The sequence below is a fragment of the Vulpes lagopus genome, chromosome 7 (assembly GCF_018345385.1).
Source record: "Vulpes lagopus strain Blue_001 chromosome 7, ASM1834538v1, whole genome shotgun sequence".
Classification (NCBI taxonomy): Eukaryota; Metazoa; Chordata; class Mammalia; order Carnivora; family Canidae; genus Vulpes; species Vulpes lagopus.
The window spans coordinates 25,281,913-25,300,996 of NC_054830.1; the positions used below are offsets into that span (position 1 = coordinate 25,281,913).

General features: G+C 35.3%; 1 protein-coding gene across 1 annotated transcript in view; it reads right to left on the bottom strand.

The window, feature by feature from the left end:
* Positions 1–19,084, bottom strand: part of DNAH12 (dynein axonemal heavy chain 12) — a 215,192-nt gene that overhangs the window by 180,376 nt on the left and 15,732 nt on the right. The window contains exons 7-13 of the mRNA XM_041762972.1: positions 18,807–18,965; positions 18,181–18,376; positions 15,086–15,274; positions 14,279–14,435; positions 13,531–13,622; positions 12,647–12,825; positions 10,188–10,323 (exon numbers count right to left, since the gene is read on the bottom strand). Coding sequence (XP_041618906.1) covers positions 10,188–10,323; positions 12,647–12,825; positions 13,531–13,622; positions 14,279–14,435; positions 15,086–15,274; positions 18,181–18,376; positions 18,807–18,965 — 1,108 coding nt within the window. The remainder of the gene's footprint in view (positions 1–10,187; positions 10,324–12,646; positions 12,826–13,530; positions 13,623–14,278; positions 14,436–15,085; positions 15,275–18,180; positions 18,377–18,806; positions 18,966–19,084) is intronic.

Genomic DNA, 19,084 nt, shown 5'->3' on the forward strand with positions numbered 1-19,084 from the left:
AAGAATTCCAAAAAAAATTATGTAGCTACTCCACTCTAACAGAGTATAATTTTCCAATTCTGAAGTGTGGGCTGCAGAGAGTGACTTCCTTCCAGAGACAACATATGGAAAGGGGGAGGAAAGAATAGAGAAACCTGATAAACACTATTTCAGACTGGTGATCAAGGTCACATCAATAATGGTAAGTCATGTTGATAATATGTACCCTTGATTTGATGTGATGAAAATGGCATTTACTTTTGTGATCCTCCTTCAGAAAGCCCACTACCTCCCTCAGTCTAATCATGAGAAAAACATCAGATGAATTCCAACACAGGGCTACCCTCTGATATACCTGACCCATACTTCTCAACACTATCAATGTCATTAAAAACAAAACAAAAGAGGGAGAGCCTGGCTGGCTCAGTTAGTAGAGCATGCAACACTGATTGCAAGGTTGGGAATTCAAGCCTCATGTTAGGTGTGAAGCCTACTTAAAATAAAAACAAACAAACAACAACAACAAAAACCCACCAAATCTGAGAAATTCTCAGAGCCAACAGGAGCCTAAGAAGATACAACTAGATACAATGTAGTGTCTAAGATAGGTTCCTGAAACAGAAAAAGGACATTAAGTAAAAACTAAGAAAAACTGAGTAATCTGTGGATTTTAGTTAATAATATATCAATACTAGTTTATTAATTCTAATAAATATACCATACAAATGTAAGATGCAATGAGTAAATTGAGTGTAGGGGGCAGTGAGGACTATGTAATACGAAACTCTCTGTACTTCTATAAATTTAAAACTGTTCTAAAAAATAAAGTCTTAATTATTTTATAAATTTATTATATTTCTGTATTCAAGTAATAAAAAGATTTAAAATTTAAAGATATCATTCAATATAACATTAAAAGATATTAAGTACCTGAAAATATATCTAAAAAAGATGAGTACAACTTTTACAGAGGAAATTATAAAATACTGAGAGATTTAAAGAAGAGACAAATTTTTTAAAAAAAGATATATCATGAATTGGAAGACTCCTGTGTAAATGTGCCAATTCTATTTAATGCATTCCTAATAAAAATCCTAACAGATTTTTGTGGAATGTGAAAAACTCATTCTAAAATTTATACCAGAAAGATGCAAATTCTCAAAAAAATTATTTTTTAAGATTTTATTTATTTATTTATTTATTTATTTATTTATTTATTTATTAATGAGAGACCCAGAGAGAGAGAGAGAGGCAGAGACACACACAGGCAGAGGGAGAAGGAGGCTCCATGCAAGGAGCCCAACGCGGGACCCCCATCCCGGGACTCCAGGATCATGCCCTGGGCCAAAGGCGGGCACTAAACCGCTGAGCCACTGAGGGATCCCCAAAATTATTATTAATGTGATCTTAACCAAAATACCAAAAGGTATTTTATGAAATGTGATATGCTAATTCTAAATTTGGTATGAAAATTCTAAGGACCAAGAACAAGCAAGACACTTGGTGAAGAAGAATGGGAGGACATGTTCTACCAAGTAACAAGACTTATTATTGCTAGAATCAGACCTATAAATACAGAGAACAAACTGATGGTTGCCAGAGGGAAGGAAATGAAGGGTTAGGTCAAATAGGTGAAGAGGATTGGGAGATACAGACTTCCAATTATGGAATGAATAAATCATGGGAGTAACAGGTACAGCACAGGGAATACAGTTAATGATATTGTAAAAGTTATATGATGACAGGTGGTAGCTACACTGTGGTGAGCGTAGCATAATGTATAGAGATGTTGGATACTATGTTGTACATCTAAAACTAAAGTAAATTTGGTGTCAATTATACTCAAATACAGTCTCTGATAAATACATAATTGCTCATCTATGTGGATGTGGATGCTCATCTATGTGGAAAAATAAACAGGTTGCTTTTCTCTGGGTGTGTCAGCAAAATGGCCATTGTCTGTCTTGTGTGAAATATGAATTGGCAAGTAAGGCCAACATTCAGGCCTAGAGCAAGATGAGATGATGAAAAATCTTTGCAGCTGATTTGGCCTGTGGTTCCCAGCGCTGAGCAACAAGGAAAGGAGCCACCGGGATCCCTGGGTGGCGCAGCGGTTTAGCGCCTGCCTTTGGCCCAGGGCGCGATCCTGGAGACCTGGGATCGAATCCCACATCGGGCTCCCAGTGCATGGAGCCTGCTTCTCCCTCTGCCTGTGTCTCTGCCTCTCTCTCTCTCTCTGTGACTATAATACATAAATAAATAAAAATTAAAAATATATATATATATTTAAAAAAAAAAAAAAAGGAAAGGAGCCACCAATTGAGCGTCAGGATATTATATCTGATTAAGAGAGAAGAGATGAAGGAGTACCTGTAGCTCAAGGGCCTGCCCTGGAATCTAATCAGGAGGAACTGACTCTTCCCGAGACTGGGAAAGAGCATGGAGACAGTCCTGATGTCAAAGGGAAGAGACTTGTCAAAAGGAATAGACTTGCAAATCTAGAGTCCCTTAAGATGCTGGAAGCAGGCGAAGGGAAACCCCAGGATTGAACAAAGACAAGCTGAAACCATGTAGACTGTTCTTGTGTTCAAAATTTGTTAAAATTCTCTCAATAAAGTTTTCCAGTTTTGTCCAAAAAATAATAATTAGGTTGAACCTCATATCATTCACAAAAATAAGATTCTAGGAAGACTGAAAACCTAAACCTGAAAGGGAAAACTACACAAGTCTAAAAAAGGATATAAGAAAAAAATCATCATGACCCCAGGTAGGAAAGGATTTCTTAAACAAGACACAGAAAGCACTAGCTATAAAAGGAAACATTGGGGGCACCTGAGTGGTTCAGTCAGTTAAGCGTCAGACTCTTGATTTCAGCTCAGGTCATGATCTCAGGGTGTGAGATCGAGCCCTACCTTAAGCAGCATGGAGCCTGTTTAAGATTCTCTCCCTCTACTTCTGCCGCTCTCCTTCACCTCTCTCTCTCTCTCTCTCTCTCTCTCTCTCTCTCTCTCTCTCTCCCTTCCTCCTTCCCTCCCTCCCTCCCTCTTTAAAAAAAAAAGAGGGGGGAACATTGCCCATTTGACTGCATTACAACAAGAACTTCTCTTCATCAAAAAATACCATTAAAAAGTTAGAATAAATTAGAGTAAAAGAAAAAGGATACTTACCAATAATATCTTCAAAACTACAAGTGAAACAGCACACTTAAAATTTTTTGTTATGTATATTTTATCACAATTGAAAAAAAAACTATCATAGACCAATAAGAAAAAGAGGGTAACTGGGTGGTTCAGTTAGGTAAGTGTCTGCCTTTGGCTCAGGACATGATCCCAGGGTTCTGGGATCCAGCCCTGCATCAGGCTCTCTGCTCAGTGAGGAGTCAGCTCCCCTCTCTCTACTTCTCCCCCAGCTCATGCTCTCTCAATCTCTCTCTCTCAAATAAATAAATAAAATCTTTTTAAAAAATAAAAAAAGACACAAAAGCCCCAAAGAAAAATAGGCAAAACCATGTAAAAGCATTTCACCAAAGAGGAATTCCGAATGGTCAATAAGCATATGAAAAGTATTCAAACTCATTCCATGAGGCCAGCATTACCTTGATCCCAAAATCAGAGAAAGACTCTGCCAACAAGGAGAATTACAAACCAATATCCCTGATGAACATGGATGCCAAAATTCTCACCAAGGTACTAGCTAATAGGATCCAATAGTATATTAAAAGGATTATTCACCAAGACTAAGTGGGATTTATTCCTGGACTGCAAGTCTTTCAACATCTGCAAATCTGGTGATATATCACATTAATAAAGGAAAGGATAAGAACTGGGAAGCCTGGGTGGTTCAGTGGTTGAGTATCTGTCTTTGGCTCAGGGCCTGATCCCGGAGTCCCAGGATCGAGTCCCACATCGGGCTTCCTGCATGGAGCCTGCTTCTCCCTCTGCCTATGTCTCTGCCTCTCTCTGTCTCTCTCCAGAATAAATAAATAAAATATATTTCAAAAAAAAAAAAAAGAAAGAAAGGACAAGAACTATATGATCCTTTCAGCTGATACAGAAAAAGAATTTGACAGTCTTCACAATTTAAGGATAGAGGGAACATACCTTAATATCATAAAAGCCATATACAAAAAGCCCACAGTGAATATCATTCTCAATGGGGAAAAACTGAGAGCTTTTCCCCAAAGGTTAGGAACATAGCAGGGATGTCCACTCTCTCCCCTGTTGTTCAATAGTACTAGAAGTCCTAGGCTCAGCAATCAGACAACAAAAGGAAATAAAAGGCATCCAAACTGGCAAAGAAAAAGTCAAACTCTTACTCTTTGCAGATAACATGATACTCTATGTAGAAAACCCAATACTCCACCCCAAAATTGCTAGGACTCATACAGCAATTCAGCAAAGTGGCAGGATATAAAATCAAGGCACAGATATCAGTTGCATTTCTATACCCTGAGACAGAAGAAAGAGAACTTCAGGAGTCAATCCCATTTACACACAATTGCACCAAAAACCTTAAGAAACCTAAGAATAAACCTAACCAATGAAGTAAAGGATTTGTACTCAGAAAACTCTAGCACACTCATGAAAGAAATTGAGGAAGACACAAAGAAATGGAAAAGGTTCCATGTTCATGTATTGGAAGAACTAATAAAATATCTATGCTACAAGATACAATCTATACATTCTATATGTATAGAGCAATCTATACATTCAATGTAATCCCTATCAAAATATCATTGACTTTTTTCACAGAGCTGGAACAAACAATCCTAAAATTTGTATGGAACCAGAAAAGACCCTGAATAGCCAAAGGAATATTGAAGGAGAAAAACAATACTGGTGGCATCACATTTCCAGACTTCAAGCTGTATTACAAAGGTATAATCATCAAGACAGTGCGGTACTGGCACAAAAACAAACAGATCAACGGAACAGAATAGAGAATACAGAAATGGACTCTCAACATTATGGTCAACTAATCTTTGACAAAGCAGGAAAGACCATCCAATGGAAAAAAGACCATCTCTTCCACAAATGGTGTTGGGAATATTGGACAGCCACATGCAGAAGAATGACACTGAACCATTTCCTCATACCATATACAAAAATAGACTCAAAATGGATAAAAGACCTATATGTGAGAGAGGAATCCATCAAAATCCTAGAAGATAACAGAGGCAGCAACCTCTGTGACCTTGGACACAGCAACTAGATGTGTCTCCAAAGGCAAGGGAAACAAAGGCAAAAAATGAAATACTGGGAGTTCATCAAGATAAAAAGCTTTTGCATAGCAAAGGAAACAGGAGACAAAACCAAAAGAAAACCAACAGAATGGGAGAAGATATTTGGAAAAGTCTTATCAGATAAAGGGCTAGTATCCAAAATCTATAAAGAACTAATCAAACTCACCACCCAAAGAACAAATTATCCAATCAAGAAATGGGCAGAAGACATGAACAGATATTTCTCCAAAGAAGACATAAAAATGGCCAATAGACACATGAACAAATATTCCACATCACTCAGCATCAGGGAAATGTAAATCAAAACCACAATGAGATACCACCTCATACCAGTCAAATGGCTAAAATGAACAAGTCAGGAAATGACAGATGTTGGCGAGGACTCAGAGAAAGGAGAACCTTCCTATACTGTTGGTAAGAATGCAAATTGGTGTAGCCACTCTGGAAAATGGTCTTCAAAAAGTTTAAAATAAAGCTACCATACAACCCAGCAATTGCACTACTAGGTTTTTTACCCCAAAGATACAGATGTAGTGATCTAAAGGGGCACCTGCACCACAATGTTCACAGCAGCAATGTCCACAATGGCAAGATGGCAAGAGCCCAGATGTCCATTGACAGATGAATGGATATATATATATATATATATATATATATATATATATATATACACACACACACACATACATATATATATACACACACATACACACATACATATGTATGTGTATGTATATATATGTGTATGTATATATACATATACATGTATGTATATATGTATGTGTATATATGTATATATGTATATATGTATATGTATATATACATGTATATATATGTGTGTATGTATATATATACACACACATACATACATATATATAATATTTATTATATATCTAAATAACATATATATCTATATCAATGTATATATGTATATATGTATATGTATATATATGTGTATGTATATATGTACATATATGTATATATGTATATATGTATATGTATATGTACATGTATATATGTGTGTGTGTAAATATATACACACACATACACACATACATATATATAATATTTATTATATATCTAAATAACATATATATCTATATCAATGTGGTATGTATATATATATAAAAGTATTTCAATAGTACTAGAAGTAAAAAAAAATAGTACTAGAAGTACTATTATATATATAAGTACATATATATATATTGATGAAATACTACTCAACCATAAAAAATGAAACCTTGCCATTTGCAATAATATAGATGGAACTAGGTGTTATTATGATAAGTGAAATAAGCCAATCAGAGAAAGACAATTATCATATGGTCTCACTCATATGTGGAATTTAAGAAACAAAACGGAGGATCATAGGGGCAGAAAGGGGAAAAATAAAAAAACAAGATGAAATCATAGAGACAAACTGTAAAAGACTCTTAATCATAGGAAGGAAACTAAGCGTTGCTGGAAGGGAGGTGGGTGGGAGGATGGGGTAACTGGGTGATGGACATTGAGGAGGGCACGTGATGTAATGAGCACTGGATATTATATAAAACTGATGAATCACTTGCATTTCTGAAGACTTCAAATAGGTGTTATTCATTTCCCCACTTGTTAACATGGGAATATCTGAGGTATCTGTTAATTTGAAATACCCCAATAGTCATATACTATTTTTTCATAATATAATCATAATACTTGTAGTTTAATGGGGAAATATGACATACAGTGTTCAAATGCAAAACGGAACATATGAGATTCCAAATGAAACAAGAAATCTTTCAGCTCAGAAGAAGTCTGTGTTGAGGTCAATCACAGCCTGGATCTTATGATTAGTCCTTCTGTGTGGGGGAGCATTTGTGAAGACATTGGACATATTGTTAATGACAAACTTTGAGGCGTGGCTACCAATATGCTTCTCTAAATATTATTTATAGAAATAAAAAGCAGGGGATCCCTGGGTGGCTCAGCGGTTTCGCACCTGCCTTTGGCCCAGGATGCGATCCTGGAGTCCCGGGATCGGGTCCCGCGTCGGGCTCCCGGCATGGAGCCTGCTTCTCTCTCTGCCTGTGTCTCTGCCTCTCTCTCTCTATGTCAATCATAAATAAATAAAAATAAATCTTTAAAATAAATAAATAAATAAAAAGCAATGAAGAAAAAAAGACGGATGAATCACTGAACTCCACCTCTAAAACTAATAATTATGTTAATTAATTGAATTTAAATTTTAAAAAAATTGGAGGCATCTTAAAAGTAAATTAAAAAAATAAATTAAGAAATGAAAAAAAAAAGAAAACTGGAGGCATCTTAAATATCCAACAGTGAATGGTTAAATAATTTACTTATTCTTGACACATCTAAACCTGTAAATTTAAATATTCAAAAATACATTTTTATGTTTCATATTTGTTTCAATCTTAAGTCAAACATGTTTACAATAAAATCCTTTTTTTCATTTTGATGTAATCTTAAGTCAAAAATATGATACTCAATTTTCTTTTTTTTTTTAAGATTTTATTTATTTATTCATGAGAGACACAGAGAGAGAGAGAGAGGCAGAGACACAGGCAGAGGGAGAAGCAGGCTCCATGTAGGGAGCCTGATGCGCAACTCAATCCCGGGACTCCAGGATCACGCTCTGAGCCAAAGGCAGGCGCTAAAACCGCTGAGCCACCCAGGAATCCCTCAGTTTTCTATTAAGTAGGAACATGTTTTGTGTTTTTGGTCAGCTTACTGTTTTTCTGTACCTCCTACTTCTCTACTGTCATTGTTACTTTTGTAATAAAAAATTATTTTTAAAAAGCATATGAAAAGGGATCCCTGGGTGGTGCAGCGGTTTGGCGCCTGCCTTTGGCCCAGGGCGCGCTCTTGGAGACCCGGGATCGAATCCCACCGTCAGGCTCCCGGTGCCTGGAGCCTGCTTCTCCCTCTGCCTATGTCTCTGCCTTGTCTCTGCCACTCTCTCTCTGTATGACTATCATAAAATAAATAATAAAAAAAAAATTAAAAAAAAAAGCATATGAAAAGTATTCAAATTCATTTTTCTTCAGGAAAATGCAAATTAAAAATACAATGATTTCCACCTAACAGAACAGCAATTATTCTTTTTTCTTTAAAGTTTTTATTTAAATTCCATTTAGCTAGCAGACAGTGTAATATTAGTTTAGGTGAACAATATAGTGATTCAACACTTCCATACATCACCCAGTGCTCATCACAACAAGTGTACTCCTTAATCTCCATCACCTATTTCCCTCACCACCCCCAACCCACCTCCCTCCCATCAGTTTGTTGTCCATAGTTAAGACAACAGCCTGGCAAATTTAAAATATCTCACAAGAGCAAGCATAAGTAAGGGTGTAAAATAGTAGGACTCGTACACTGCTGGTAGGAGTATAAAATTGAAACTATTTTTTTAAGATTTTATTTATTTATTCATAGAGACACAGAGAGAGAGGCAGAGACACAGGCAGAGGGAGAAGCAGGCTCCATGCAGAGAGCCGGACCTGGGACTGGATCCAGGTTCTCCAGGATCACGCCCTGGGCTGCGCAGGTGGCGCTAAACCACTGCGCCACCGGGGCTGCCCGAAACTTTTTTTTTTTTTAAGATATTATTTATTTATTCATGAGAGACACACAGAGAGAGAGGCAGAGACATAGGCAGAGGGAGAAGCAGGCTCCATGCAGGAAGTCCAATGTGGGACTCAATCCCAGGACTCCAAGATCAGGCCCTGAGCCAAATCAGATGCTCAACGCTGAGCCACCCAGGCGACCTGAAACTACTTTAGAAAAGAGTTTTGCCTTAGCTAGTAAAGGTGAAAATAAATATGTTATAATATCTAGGAGAAATGCATGAATATATAAACCAGGATACATGTACAGAAATGTTCCCAGCAGTATTGCTATTAATAGCAAAAGTAGAAACAAACCAAATATCCAGAACAATAAAACTAAAATAACAAGTTATTGTATGGTTATATAATAGTAAGTATAAGACAGCAATGAAAATGAAGCTAAGAAACAATGGCATGGCATTACTAACATAATGTTGGCAAGATGCAAAAGAATAGAAACAGTGTGACTCTATATAAAGATCTAAATGAGACAAAAATTAATTATATTGATTAGGAATGCATATTTTGACAGTAAAACTATAAAGAAGTTGCAAGGAAGCAATTATCACAAAAGTCAGGATAGTGTACACATCCAGGAAAAAGAGGCAAATATGATGAGCTTCTAATGTGTTGGCAAGGTTCCGTTTCTTCCCTGGGTGATAATTATGGGGTGTTTACTTTATAACATTTTAAACTGCACAATTTATGTTTTATTCAATTTGGGGTATGTGTGTTATATTTCACATTTTCAAACAATGAATTAGAGTACAATATAGGTGAATGGGTATACAATCTTGTGCTTGGGAAGGCATAAGTATACTATTAAATGTAAATTATAAAAGAAAGAAAAATTTTTAAGCTCATGTTGTTTGAGGATGCACACATAGTTGGTGGCACAAAAGAATAAAAAAGTGTGATTACTGTGGAAACCAAGGGAAACTTCTAGGGCAGAGAGGGAGAGAAGCAGTTATGATCAGAAAGTCACTCACAGAGGGCTTCAGAGGTCCAGGCAATATCCTATTTCTTAACTTAGTCATGGCATTATAGGTGGGTACTTTTTTTTTTAAAGATTTTTATTTATTCTTGAGACACACACACACACACACAGAGGCAGAGACACAGGAAGAGGAAGAAGCAGGCTCCATGCAGGGAGCCTGATCCAGGCGGGACTCTATCTGGGGTCTCCAGGATCACACCCTGGGCAGATGACAGCGCTAAACCACTGAGCCATACAGGCTGCCCAGGTGGGTACTTTATAACTCAGTTTAACTATGTTTTACATATTTTCAATATGTTTATCATATTTCACAATAAAAAGAAACTAATTTAAAACATACAAATTAAAAGATTCTTACCTTGATCCGTAAAGCCAACTCTTGAATCCCTATAGTCCGGGATTTCTCTACATAAGCTATCAGATCCATCATCTCTTCTGTTGTTCCAGGGACTTTTAATGCATGCTCCTTAATTGCTTCAAAATCACTGCAAATACTGACATAATACTCTGCTTTACTATGGCTATGGTAATTAATGCTATATCATACTCAATACGTGTGTGTTATATTATGATTATTGTAAAATATGAACTGTGATATCCTTAAAATATTAAGACACTAAGATGTCTTAAAACATTTAAGGACAATTTATCTGTTATAACTCAGCATACATCTTATATCTACAAAATCTACAAAATTGAGGTAACATTTTCATGTGGAAATTAAGACATACTAAAAAATTTTTTTCTACAAATCTCTTTAACTCTTGAACTACCCAGTTAAGCAGTGTGATATAGAGCATACTTAGAATGGCAAGCAGGCCAATATGAATACAAAGAAGGGGACATAAAATGAGGCTGGAGAGGTAAGCAAAACTGAGATCACATAGAGCTTGATTGTTTATTCTTGATTATCAAAAATTTAGGAGGAATTCATTAAAGTGGATAATGACAAAAAGACAGGTGATCCTGTGGAGACACTTATTCTTGCTAGAGCAGAATCTAAGTCCCTTGGGAAAGACATTACAGCAAAAGACAAGGAGGCAAACAAAATGATTGAGAGCAAGGTGGCCCAAGCAGATGTTAAACCAAATTGTGAGCAATCAAATTGCTCTTTAATGATTATTATTCATTTATTTAATAACTTTTACTTTACTTAGTGGCACACATTTCCTCCTTTTGGTGTTATCTAGGTCAAGTGTGGAATTTAAATAGAAAACAAAGAATGAACTAGATAACTTTTCAGCTGCTCTTACGTCATGGGTTTATAGTAAGAATTATTTTGTTGGAAGTAATAGAATTTTCCAGAAAAGTCATGTATACTGCAAAAAATAAATAACAAAAAACTGTCATGTTAAACATAAATCATTTTTTGATTATGGCATCGTCATTGCTCTTATTCAATGAGATTGTTAGAAACGAATGCCATGCCATCTTTGATATCTTTTTGTGTAGTAGTATATTTTTGTACAAAGTATGCCTGATAATACTTGACTTTTTGACAGTCATGTATTTTCTGTTCATTTAAAAATATTTATTGATATGATAGCTCCCTTAATTGGGCACTTATTCTATGCCAAGTATGGTGCCAGATACTTTACAAATGTTATCTGTAATCTGACACTAGTCCTACAAGGAAGGTATTATTTTTCACACCTGACACAGCAGGTGAGGCTCAAAGAAATTAAGTGATTTGCCTAGAGTCATAGAACTAGTTCATTGAAGAGTCAGTATTCAAATCCAAGTCTTTCTGATTCCAAAGCACATGATTTTCTCACATTGCTTCTGGGAAAATAAACACACTAGCTAACATTGATTGAGTACCATATTCCCAGCACTGTGCTGGTGCTTTATATATATATTAGTTTTAATCTTTACAAAGGTTACAAGCTAAGATTCCTTGGGGCCCAGACAGATAACAAATAAGTTAAATGAGTTGGATGATGAATTGCATGAGCAGTGGGTGAACAAATGAAAGGACATATTCCCTGTGTAAAACGAAAACTGCTTCTCAGCTCCATTTACCACTGAAGGCCCAACGTGGTACAGTCTTCCCACTTTTTCAAGAAAAGTAGGAGATCTGGAGAGAGAGAGAGAGAGTGTGTGTGTGTGTGTGTGTGTGTGTATGTTATATGTAAAATCTCCTAATTTTGAAATGTTGATAGTCAATTCAAAATGTACTTAAACCAAAAAAAAATGTACTTAAACAAAATAAAATACAGCATGAGACAAATAAAAATATCTGCATGACATATTCAGACAACAGGACACTGGTTTGTGAATCTAATTTTACAGCCACTCTGCAAAGTAGGTACTGCTGTCTCTATTTTACAGATAACGAAAATAAGCAGGTGACACAAGTAAATACTGGGGTCAGGAACAATACCAGATGTTTCCAATATCATTGAAAGTCTAATCTCTCCATTTTCATGCAACCTGTATCCAAACACTGTTTTATTTCAATTTCTTTTTAAAAAAAAAATCCTGGGTTGCCTCAAAACAACTCTCAAACTGTATCAAACAAACACATAAAAAACAGACCATTGGGACTACAAAGGATATTCCTTAAGAGGCAACTATGAAGAGAAAGTTGTAAACACTTATATTTTAATCTTTTTTTAATTTAAAGCTTATGTATTTTATTTAAGTAATTAATCTCTACATCCAACGTGGAGCTCAAATTCATGATCCCGACATGAAGAGTCAAGGCTCTTCCAAATGAGCCAGCCACGCATCCCTCTTACTTCAACCAAGAATTATTATTAGCAAAATATTTCTTTTTACTCTATAATTCTGAGTTTAGCAATTACTTCTACTTACCATTCATTTTCTTTTCTATGTTTTGAAGCTATGTTGTTTAGTAATATATTTGCAAAGTTTTTTGCTTTGTTTGTTAGGCCTGTCTTCAAATCTTCACAATCCAAACGCACCATAGGGTAATGAACCCACTGAGGCAAAAGCATTATTTCCGAGGCAAGATTGAAAAATCTTCCTATAAGCTTAAAATTTTTTAAAAAAGCATTTACAATTCAGATCCAAGTATATCACTTGCATAGCTAAAAACCTTCAAAACAAAGTACAAACTCTTGAGCAAAGATACTCTAAAATTATCCCACATGTCTACCTTCATATTCTAAATCTGCTATGTACTGCATCCCTGTTACCTAGTATTCAGCTTTTGGGTTCATTTGATAGTCTCTGAACACCCCTAAGCCCTTTTGGTCTTTGTTCATGTTACAGTCCCTGTCTTCTCCACTATAGACTTCTACTTCAAAGCCTCGCTCACTTCTCACTTCTTCAAGAACTCTTCACCAATCTTCCAAAGCAGAAGCAATCATTCCCACTTCTGTGCTTCCACAATACTTTGTTTACACCTCCATTCCAGTACTTATCTCCATATGTCATTATTGTTACTCATTTGTCTGGCTTGCAGGCCAAACATCAGCTCCTGAGGGCAATGTGTATGTATTATTCATCTTTCCACCACCAAAATCTTGTTAGGTGTCTGAATGTAATTGTTGAAGCAATGAATGAATACATGAATGACTAAAGAAATTATTTGGTGAATCTATAAGTTTACTATAATGATATTCTGAATAAGAAATTCTATTAACTTTAATTGAAGCACTTACCTTCCAGGAAAAAAAGCCCTAATTAAAAAAAGAAAGTCAAAGGCATTAATGTAGAACAGAATTACCACTTACATCTGTGTATTCATCAAAAGTATGATCTTCTGCCTGAAAAGTCTCTATCAGCTCAACTGCGGTCCCATCAAGAAGCCAATTGTATTTTTCAACTGAAAATTAATAATCTAATGTAAATCTCAGTAATAAGACCCATTCAAAAAGATAAAGCACTTTTTGATATGGTCATGGAAAGGAGTAGACTATTCAATTAAATATTATTAATAGAGAACTAACATACACTACTAGGAAAAGAATAAAATAGACCTAAGCAAGCAAACCAGGTTGAACATTGGCATTTTAAAATAAAGACAAGAGTGTATATATAATGACCTTACAATAATTTGGAGGTGCAGACAAACCAGTTAATAGAAGGTTTTGATTAAGAGAATGTCAAATAACTATCTCCTGACCCCATACACACTTAGAGACTGTAAAACTGAGCTGCAGTCTCTTCAAAACTATCTTTAAAACTATATTAATTTAAAACTTGTTTTAGCTTTCTCCTTATTCCAACATCTCTTCTCTCTACCTTTTGGCTTTATTACTCTGCTCCTGTTAACATTTACACTTTGGACTAGACAACAGAATTCAAGCTTCCTGGGTTCATGCTTTGATTCTGCCAAAAGCCATGCCAATGCTCACTTCTGGCTCTTTCTGCTTTTTCATGACAGCCCCAGACAATCAAATATTTGACCAATTTCCAGTAAAAATAAAAACGGTATTCTTTTATGATAAAAGGGTGTAATATTATATTTGTGATATATACCGTATGTCTCATAATGTTTTCTTGCACCTTCTAAGTTATAATGTACTGCCAACTTCAGTGTCGTAAGAGCCCATTGTAACACACGTTCAGGAAGTTGTGTGTCAAGATTTACGGATGGTGAAGCTCCTGATAGCCAAGAGGGAACTGTTTGGACATTCTAACAAAAATTAAAATGATAATTTATGAAATAAATATCTGTGCAATTGGTCTATACATAGATCTTATAATTTTAAACATTCATTTCAGATTTCAGTGCCCCCCCCCACCAAAAAAAGACAACTTGATTCAAAATAATGATTTAAAATTGTATAGTTTGGGGTGCATGGCTGGCTCAGTTGGTAGAGCATGTGACTCTTGATCTCAGGTGTTGGGAGTTCCAGCCCCACATTGGATTACTTAAAAATAAATCTCAAAAAATAAAATAAAATAAAATTGTATAGTTTGTAGTCTAGTATAAAAACTTGAGTTAGTTTTCTATCATTCAATAAGTATTTATTGAATAACTATAATGTCTAAGTGATTATACTAGAAAGTAGAAAAAACAAGCATGATGTGGATCTCATCCTTAAGAAGCTCACAACTAACTAGGGAAGATGAAATGAGCCCATAAATACCTATTCCTAACTGTAATAAAAGTTCTAAAAAGGAAAACATCATTTCTATCCAGGGACTTTATCAAAGAGAAAGCACTTTCTAACTTAACATTTTATGTTATGGACATTTTATGTCCACTTTATAGTTTCAACTGTTTAAAATGTTGAAAGAGATCCATATAAAGAAGCCCAGTGGATAAGGTTGGTGGAATACCTGCAGAGCTTCAGTTATTCGCTCTACCAAACCCAAAACAACATCTTCCAAATCTTGAAAGGTAGGATAAAATTCCATTTTATCATCATCAAATGTCAGTTCCATCTTAAATATTGGCAGCCCTTGCTGATCTTCTCGGTCAAAGAGTTTTACAAATCCTTCTACAGTTCTCTTTAAGAAGTCCTTTAGCTGCATGATGTAATAAATTGTTACTTTAGAATTTACAAATTCAACCTTTAACCTTTTAACCTTTAGTTCAAAATCAGTGAGCTATTACCTATAACTAAGCCATTCTATCATTCCATTTAGCCCTCAAAATTATCTTCAGCACAATATGTTCCTACTAAATGTAGTCTAAAACAATAAATGGAACAATATATGCAAACTTTAATTTTTTATAGAATATCAATAATCTTTTTTAAGACTATTTACTTGTTTATTCATGAGAGACACAGAGAAAGAAGCAGAGACATAGGCAGAGGGAGAAGCAGGCTCCTATCGGGAGTTGATCCCAGGACCCGGGTATCATGACCAGAGCCAAAGCCAGATTCTCAACCACTGAGCCATTCAGGCCTCCCAAATATCAACAGGGTTAATATGGCAACTCAGAATCTTCCACATTCTTTAGTAATTCTTTCCCTGTTACAGAAAACATTTCAGAAAATTAAACAACATGGTAAATACTAATGGGAGGAAAGGCCAGCCACTTGAGGGTGAGGGTGATATGGGGTGACAGGCATATAAGGTGAAGGACGGTGGTATGCTAGAGCTATCTCCTAGTGTCAACTGTTAAATATTGAAGACTTCTATGAGCCAGTTATTAATCCCTTGGATGCCTGAAAATTGCCACAGTGAGAATATTTACACTAGAAAATTGGCAAACAGTACAAATTAGGGCTTTTCTCCCTCATCCCCAAAGCTGGATTTCCAGCATATCACTAGGTGAGTGTGAAGCCACTGGACTTAGAAATGTGCACACTAAGTTGCCAAAGTATGAATAATGCATTATTTTTAAAAAGATTTTATTTATTTATTTATTTATTTATTTATTTATTTATTTATTTATTTATTTATTTTAGAGAGAGTGGGGAGGCGCAAAGGGAGAGAGAATCTCAAGCAGACTCTACACTGAGCACAGAGCCCAAATGGGGGCTCTATCTCATAACCCTGAGATCATGACTTGAGCTGAAACCAAGCGTAGGATGCCAACCAACTGAGCCACCCAGGTGCCCCTGAATAATGCATTCCTATGTAGAACCAACTATTGGAAATTTAGCCAAACAAATAAATATATCTAAAACCATCTTCAAAATATTCCTCATCTCTACTTCTTATCAAATAATCATAGTCCTCTTAAGAGGATAAACGTAAAAAGAAAATAATGTATATATTAATTACAGGATTATATACTAGATATTAAATGTGTCCTTTTAAGGATACATTGAAAAATTCATAGAATCTTAGGAGATATTTTCCAGAAGGGAAAGGTTTTATTCAAAACTATTTTTATAGAATTGTATTTCTACAATAGTAAAAATTTGAGGAGCCTATAAATATATAATTAATATAAATTAATATTCTTTAAAGATGATCAATTCCATTTCAAACCAAAATTTTATTGAGAAAAAAATGAGAATCAACTGACTTGGAATTTCATATGTTCAAATATGTTTACTAGGGGGACACCTGGATGGCTCAGCAGTTGAGCATCTGCCTTCGGCTTAGGGCATGATCCTGGAGTCCCAGGATCAAGTCCCACATTGGGTTCCTTGTATGGAGCCTGCTTCTCCCTCTGCCTATGTCTCTCCGTCTCTCTGTCTCTCATGAATAAAATAAATAAAAATCTTTTTTAAATGTTTACTAAAATAGTCCTTTGTGAATATTCTCCAATAAACCTATGGATAGTTGATAGCCCTTATGCATGAGCCCAGTAATCACTTATAATATTGACACATACTTCTAGACTTTCTTTTTATTTTATATTGCTTCAGAAATGAAGTATTTTATGCTAAACTAATTTAAACACAATTATGCTAAAGATATTTTAAACTTATTTCAAAACAATTACCTACCACTATATCTAATTAGAATTTTATTTAAAATAATAAACTAAAACACCAGTTTTATACTCAGCACTCCAAAATGAATAATCGAATTAAGAAATGGGCAGAAGATACAGACATTTTTCCAAAGAAGACATACAAATGACTAACAGACACATGAAAAGATGCTCAACATAACTCATCATCAGGGAAATACAAATCAAATCCACAATGAGATATCCCCTCACACCTGTCAGAATGGCTAAAATCAACAACACAAGAAACAATAGCTGTTGGGGAGGGTGTGGAGAAAGGGGAACAATTTTGCACTGTTTTTGGGAATGCAAACTGGTACAGCCACTATGGAAAAACAGTATGGGGGCTCCTCAAAAAGTTAAAAATGGAACTACCCTGCAATCCAGTGATTGCACATCTAGGCATTTACTCAAAGAATAAAAAGTACTAATTCAAAGGGATACATGCACCCCAATGCTTATAGCAGCATTGTCTACAATAGCCAAATTATGGAAGCAGCCCGTGTCCATAGATAGATAAAAGAATAAAGAATATGTGGTATATTTACATAAATGGAATATTACTCAGCCATAAAAAAGAATGAAATATTGCCATTTGCAATGACACGGATGGAGCTAGAGAGTATAATGCCAAGTGAAATAAGTCAGTCAGAGAAACAGAGATACCATACTATTTCACTCATATGTGGAATTTGAGAAACAAAACAATCAAGCAAAGGAGGAAAAAGAGAGAGAGAGGCAAACCAAGAAACAGACCCTAAACTATAGAGAACAAACTGATGGTTATGGGGGGGTGAGGGTGGAGGAATGGGTTAAATAGGTAATGGGGTTCAAGGAATACACTTGTGATGAGTACTGACTGTTGTATGGAAGTGATGAGTCACTATATTGTTCACCTGAAACTAATATTGCATTGCACATTAACTAACTGGAATTCAAATAAAAACTTAAAAAATAATAAAATAAAATCATAAACTAATTTTATTAACATTATTTAAGATATATAAAATATATTTACCTGATTTGACATAAGTGTGGAAACACAGTTATAAAATGCATCCAACTTTTCAGGTTTGATGGTTTCTAGAGCTTCCTTCTTGGTAAAAAGATTTATAACCTTTGGATACCATGTATTCATTATCTTCTCTTCTGCCTTTCTAGCTTGTATTGATAGATCATTTTTCAGTGATTCACAATCAATTGGCCCTTTAGCTCTATTTATAAGAAAATTTAAAATGATTTAAAGCAAATGATAAATATTGGTTTTAATACACAGTTGTTTAAAAATAAGATAAATTAAGGGCAGCCCGGATGGCTCAGCGGTTTAGCGCTGCCTTCAGCCCAGGGCCTGATCCTGGAGACCTGGGATCGAGTCCTACGTCGGGCTCCCTGCATGGAGCCTGCTTCTCCCTCTGCCTGTGTCTCTGCCTCTCTTTCTCTCTCTGTGTGTCTCTCATGAATAAATAAATACAATTAAAAAAATAAGATTAATTTTTAAAAGTTTTAATCTAAAGAAAAGTTCCCAAGACTTAGTTGTTGTTTTTTCCCCAAAACTTAGTTTTAAAACGCACACAGTAAAAATATAAAGACTCAAGCAGGAGACATTCAAATCTTAAATGTTAGTTAATAAATATGAGACTTTACCTAATCCCTGTTAAATCTAGCAAAACTGTATTGGCAAACGTCGTATAGCCAAGGTCCAGTAACATTTTCATAGTTGGATGAACAATGTGCAAATTAGCTGATATTTGATTTCTTGTCTGCAGATAGCTAGAATGCCAAGGATTAGAATAATCCAGTCCTCTGGAAAAGCAAAACACCATATCAAACAGGGTTCAAACAATACACTCTAAATTTTAGGAAATAATAGTTATGACATAGAATTAGTATTAAAGCAAGAAGAATAGGGATTTAGAAGAGAA